The 5,809-nt window shown below is 51.3% G+C and overlaps 1 protein-coding gene across 1 annotated transcript in view; it reads right to left on the minus strand.

Moving 5' to 3' along the window:
* The window catches only part of TFCP2L1 (transcription factor CP2-like 1), a 58,638-nt gene that overhangs the window by 18,384 nt on the left and 34,445 nt on the right, over positions 1–5,809 (minus strand). Inside the window, exons 7-8 of the mRNA XM_004674726.2 lie at positions 3,939–4,049; positions 1,412–1,503 (exon numbers count right to left, since the gene is read on the minus strand). Of these exons, the coding sequence (XP_004674783.1) occupies positions 1,412–1,503; positions 3,939–4,049 (203 nt within the window). The remainder of the gene's footprint in view (positions 1–1,411; positions 1,504–3,938; positions 4,050–5,809) is intronic.

Genomic DNA, 5,809 nt, shown 5'->3' on the forward strand with positions numbered 1-5,809 from the left:
TGTGTGTGGGTCAGAGCTACCTCCCACTCAGAGGACGGCTGTGTGTGGGTCAGAGCTACCTCCCACTCAGAGTCTCCTCTCTGAGCCTCTCCTGCAGGGAGGGCAGCTGAGCAAGGAGACCCCACCTCACAGTGCTCCAGGGTCTATACACACAATCAACCACACGCTCTCCTCTGGGGCACTGGGAGAAGGCAGGGGAGTCCAGGGAGTTATTCTGCAGTAAGTGCCCACAGTTTGCTGCCAACTATGACAAAAATATTTTCATGGTTTTTCCACAGAGGGAGGACACTGAGCCTCTTTAGGGGCTCACTCAGCAGGAGCAGCAAGCCTAGACAGCTGGGTTTTTAATTAAGAAACATTTAAAATGACCCTCCCACATAGACTGTGGTGACCCTACAATATAAATGTTTAATGTCATTAAATGACACATTTAAAAATGTTAAGTTTTACATGATGTATATTTCACTACTACTACTACTACTACTACTAATAATAATAATAATAATAATAATAAAGACCCTGGCAGGGATGATCCTTTTGTTGTCAGCCACCAAACAGCAAAAAGGACACTCCAAGTGTCGCTAAGTATGGCCATTTTACACGCACTCCTGACCCTGCATGGAATGCTTACTCCTGTAGAGGGGGGAATCAGAGGCTGAGTCTCCCTCAGAAAGGCGTAGATTATAAAATCATATCTCAACTGAGATGGAAAAAGGCACAAAATGATGTAAAAATAAACTATTATATTATTTTTTTTAAAAAAAAATCACATCTGTCAGAATCTAATCAGGACTCCTCTTCCATGTCTCCCTCTTTCAGGAAGGCTGTCCTCACTGTGTAAAATTAAGTTCTTGAACAGTCTTGCTTTCCCGTGTATAAAGTTCTCTGCCAGGCAGTGGCTCAAGGTTCAACTCAAGCCTATTAAACCTACCTGGCCTTCTCCCTCCCACTCCCATAAATGGGGCACACAGTATATTCCCATCTCCCTGGCGTCAGTGAGGCCTCTGCATCTGCGAGCAGCTGCCTACAGTAAGGCCTCTGGGGCAAGGAGGACCCCTAGCTGATCCCCACTACCCACAAATGTCCACAGGAGCTACTGAGAGCTCCACGAGGAGCCCTCAGGGCTATTGCATGCACCCATCCGCATAGCCTCTTCCTAAGACCCCACCCGAGTTGGAGGTCATCTCAGGAGGCAAACCCTACTTTTACTGGGGAGAGGATCTCCTGAGCTGCTCCCCACCAGAGAGTGTTCACAGAAGTGTATCCAAGTATCCAAAAGCAATACACACGCCAAAAATGGTCATAAGTATTAGCCACCCTAAAGCCTGTAGCAGTGTCAAGTTATAAAAGGAGGAATGTCACATAGAGGAAGACCAAGGATGGAACCTGGAGGGAGAAAGGTTGCACATACCCTTCACCAACGCCGAAGCTATTTGGAGAACCATTGTAGCTTGGGGACGGGACGCTGTTCATTTGGTAGGCCACTTCGGGCCACGGGGAGCACTGCAGGGAGAAAGCACAGGGCAGACGTGACTGAGGGCAGGAGTACTCAAGAGGATCTGGCTCCTCGGACACTCCCAGGCAAGCACCCATCAAAGCAGATGCAAGACACCGCTCGCTGACCGTTGAGCACCCAACTCATGTACGCAGTGCCCCCATGAGCCAGAGAGGGGCACCTTACTGGGGGCAAAAGACTCAGTGATGGCAGACTAGAGACCTCGTGTTCTGTATCATCCTAGAGCGAGCCAAGTGTGGTATGTGTCTCACTGAGCGTCCTCACAAAGCAGAGAAGGAAATACTGTTCACCTGATTCTTGGGGCCATGTGAAAGGACTCAAAAAACCACACAGGCCAGTTGCCTAGAGGCAGATTTTCCTAGTGCAGCCAAAGGTATACACAGGCATGAAACAGGGAGCATACTCTGCAGACAACGTCCAAACCAAAAAGCACCAGTCAAGTCTAGTATTAAAGCCTGCACCATCTGACGAGAATCTGCCAACAGGAGACACAGGAGAAGCACTTTCTCCGTCACAAGAGCAGCCCCTCTTTAACACAACCTGTATATCATTACACACACCTCTCTGCTGACTTAACATGCATCTTTATTATATAGCAGGCATCCTGTTAGGAGTTAAGGGTGACATGGAAACTGGAAGATGCGACCCTTGAACTCAAGGAACTTCTTGTACAGAAGACAAATATGAACATGTGTGTGAGTCTCCCAAAGAAACCAGAAACAGGGCCCTCCCAGGTTGCACCTTGGGTTAAAGCACAGCACTGGGAAGCTATTGCAGCCACCTCAGCACAAGTTCAATCCCCAGCCAGGGAGGTGACCCAGACCTCTCCTGTCGTGACAAATCTCTCCTGTCTCACCCACTGCTCCCCTCAGCAGTGTATTTTCATATATCTGCCTGTTTTGCTCCCCACTCTGTCTCTAATGAATCCTCTTACCCCACATACCTCTCACCTGTACCCCATTTCTGTACACATAAATAAATCTTTGGGGGGAAAAATAAGAAAGCACAGATGCCTGGGTTTTGCCTGTTGGGGAGGCCAATGGAGTACTCATTTCTCCCCTCCCCTGAGATGATACCTCTTCAGAGAGGGCCAATCTGAAGCATTCCTAAGGAGTTACTATCACCCACTGCACCACAGGGTGGGTCAATTTTTAACTCTGCTGTGAGTGTGGGCTGGAATTTTGTTGGTGCTAAATCCTATGGCCCGAGAAGGAAAGCTGATGAGCTGATACAAGGTCAGGGGCCGGGTGGGGATTTCAATCAACCGTACCACATTTTGACCAGGGCTTGGACAGACATGGCAGGAAGCACTCAGAGCCTCTCATTTCCAGGGAAAGCAGAGAGTAAGAAGGAGAGAGGCTGAGGCTCAAGCCACTAGGTGGGACTCACTGGAGGGCTGGGGGACACAGGGAGGTCACCCTAGGTCAGCACAGGTAGGGAAGCAAGGAAAATACTCGCTGGTCTGAGCACTAGTCCTTGCAATCAGCACTAGTGCTGCTTTGCTGTGTGTGAGGGCTGGGGGCTTCTTTCAGTCAATTACCCAATGGTCTGATTGCAAAACAAGACAGGAGGGGCTGAGGGAACAGGTGCTCAAAAAACAGAGCCCAGGAAAGAAGGTGGCACCAGCAGTGACCTGTGAAAGAAGGAAAGGAGTCTATGACATGACACTGAGCATCTCCAAAATGCCCTGGACAGAAAGATGGCAGGACAGGCTGGCATGAGGGCCAAAAGGAAATGCATTCCAGTATCTACCCAAACAACAAATAGCAAGTGCTTAGACCCTCCAACCCAGCGACCCCCCTGGAGTGCGGGGGGGGGGGGTGTTCCCGTCCTGTGCTCTGTCAGAAAGGAGGAGTCTACAAAACAACCAAGCAGCTATCCGTGCACTAAAGTTATGCCGCCAGATCAAGCACGAGAAATTCTTTGTGACCTGAGAGGGAACAGATATGCTCTAAACTAAAGACAGCAAGTTTCAGAACAGGCTCTGTGTCCATTATCGGTGGAAAAGGGGGTCCGTGGACAAAAGTGTAGGAATGGCTTCGTTTGCAGAGAAAGTCAAACCAGACACACAAAGAACCAGAGACGCCAGCCGCGACAGTGGTAGTAGGGAATTTCTGCTATACATGTTTTTATAACTTTCGAGTTCTGGACCATGTACATGCATTTCCTGTTCAAAATAATTAAGACAACCTAATTTTGCAAAGTGCAAATAGCACAGAGAACTAGGTCATTTCTGAAATACCTCGCCGATACTAGGTCTTAGAGGAACACCATCTCCACACTGAGAACGCACTCCGGTGGAATGGGCACTCCCCAAAGTAGCATTCTCCCAAGATGGGCACTTTTCCAAGAATCTAAACCAACAGCGCCCTCGCCTGCAGGCGGAAGGGCCTGGGACTCACCCCAGCAGTGGCTGGCTTACCTCTGTGAGGATGGTGGTTTCATAGGAAGGCTGGTATTTCTCCTTCTCTTGGATGGTTCTTTTCTCCATCTTCTCCCGGTCAGTCTTCTGTTTCCTGTCAGCTCCCTTTGGCTACAAGCAAGCACAGGGAGGCAAGTAGTCCAGAGTGGGCAGGTGCTGCTGTCAGAGGAGACCCAAGGCCGAGCAGCAGTGCAAAGCCCTACACTCTCCCCAGCTCACTGAGGCTCAGGCACTCAGACAGGACAGCGTCTCTCTCACCTCCCAGTGATCAGGCAGGTGGTTCTCTTGCCAACAACTCTGCCCTGCCCCAAGGGAACTCACGGCCACTGCGGGTTCTCACTACTCACAGAAAAGATCGTTGCCTGATGGAGAGAACACTTGGGAGCCACGACTAGTCCCAGTGCATCCCTTCAGTTACCTGTGAAGAGTGATGGACGTGGAAGAACTAGAGGATGCTGGATGTTGTCACAGATACCGTGAGGCCTCACTCACAGGACCTAGACCTTCACCTGCTATTGATTTCACAGCCTGTTGATAAGTTCACAAACCAAAACTCCAAGTGGTCCCAGAATTGTACAGTTTGCTATGTGCACAGCAGACCACACACTGAGGCACTTCATCCTCAGTGGCACCTCTGGGAAGTTTCACCTTCCTCAGGCTACAGTTTTGGCAACCACCCAGCTCAAGGAATTTTCAAAAATAGCCTCAAGGAAATGCTCTCCCTGGAAGGAAGGAGGTTTGCAGGGGGTCATATGGGGACACAAATGGCAGTGCCAGTGCTCAGTGGGACAGCCAGCCATACCCCTGTCACTGGCCTCACTACCCCACCTCCATGCCTGGTTCCTGAGAAGGGCCCTCCCCTCTCCCAGAACCATGGGGCAAGGTGATATTACCACCAGGCCACCTGGCCACGCCTGTATGAGTGAGTTGCTGGCCTCTGTGAGGCAGGGAGGGGGCTGTCAGAAAGGAACCCCGTCTTTCCTACCAGAAGGCTGGATACAGCCCCAGCATGTATGTGGCCCAATAAACCCCAGGCTTGGCAGTAACTGTGGTGACCAGAGGAGGGAGGCACAACAGGCACTTTGGCTGGACTCTGCCTGACACTTGTGCCCATCTTTCAACTGCTTCCAGGAGGGGACAGGGTGGCCACATGTCCCCAGATGTTCTGAGGAGACAGTTTCAGGAGTTGGGGCTCCTACACCCCCTGCAGGACTTCATGGGCCACTCAGGCAGATTCTAGTCCAACTGAAGAAAGCACCTGCTCTCAGGTCAGAATCTGGTGAGCAGAGTTCTCACTCCTGACTTTCTGCCTCAAGGTGTAGAACGGGGAGCCAGTGAGAGTTACAGGAAGGACTGGACATTCCATGGATGCAGAGACCCCTCCCTGTTCCTCATTCCTAACCTAGCAAGACATCTGATCCCCACCCAGGGCACTCACTCCAAGCAGTGGAATTACGCTGAACCCACAGGGCTAGAGGTGAACCGCTAGCTGAGGGCAGAGCACACACAGCTAGTGGGGCCAGGAATGCGATCTGCACGTGTCAGGGAGGGAGGTGTGACTGCAGGGCCTGCAAAGGCCAGCAGCACCGCAGTGGTGGCAACGTCCCTGGGAATCAAAATCAGAGCCCGGAGCAGGCAGTGAGGCCAGAAGCTCCAGCACACACCACGCGTCCTGATGCCCAGGGCCTGTGAGGTCACCTCACATAGCAAGAGGGGCAGGCGCGAGGCTGCAGCTGGAAGCAGCAGAGCCAGTAGGTTTAGACTGAAATAGCAAGGTTGACCTGGTGTCACCACAGAGCCCTTTAAAACTGGAAGAGGGGCCCTCCCTGGGGGCCCAGCGGGTTAAAGCACAGCACTAAGAAGCTAAAGCC

Source organism: Condylura cristata, unplaced genomic scaffold (assembly GCF_000260355.1).
Source record: "Condylura cristata isolate star-nosed mole 26May11 unplaced genomic scaffold, ConCri1.0 scaffold00002, whole genome shotgun sequence".
NCBI classification, from domain to species: Eukaryota; Metazoa; Chordata; class Mammalia; order Eulipotyphla; family Talpidae; genus Condylura; species Condylura cristata.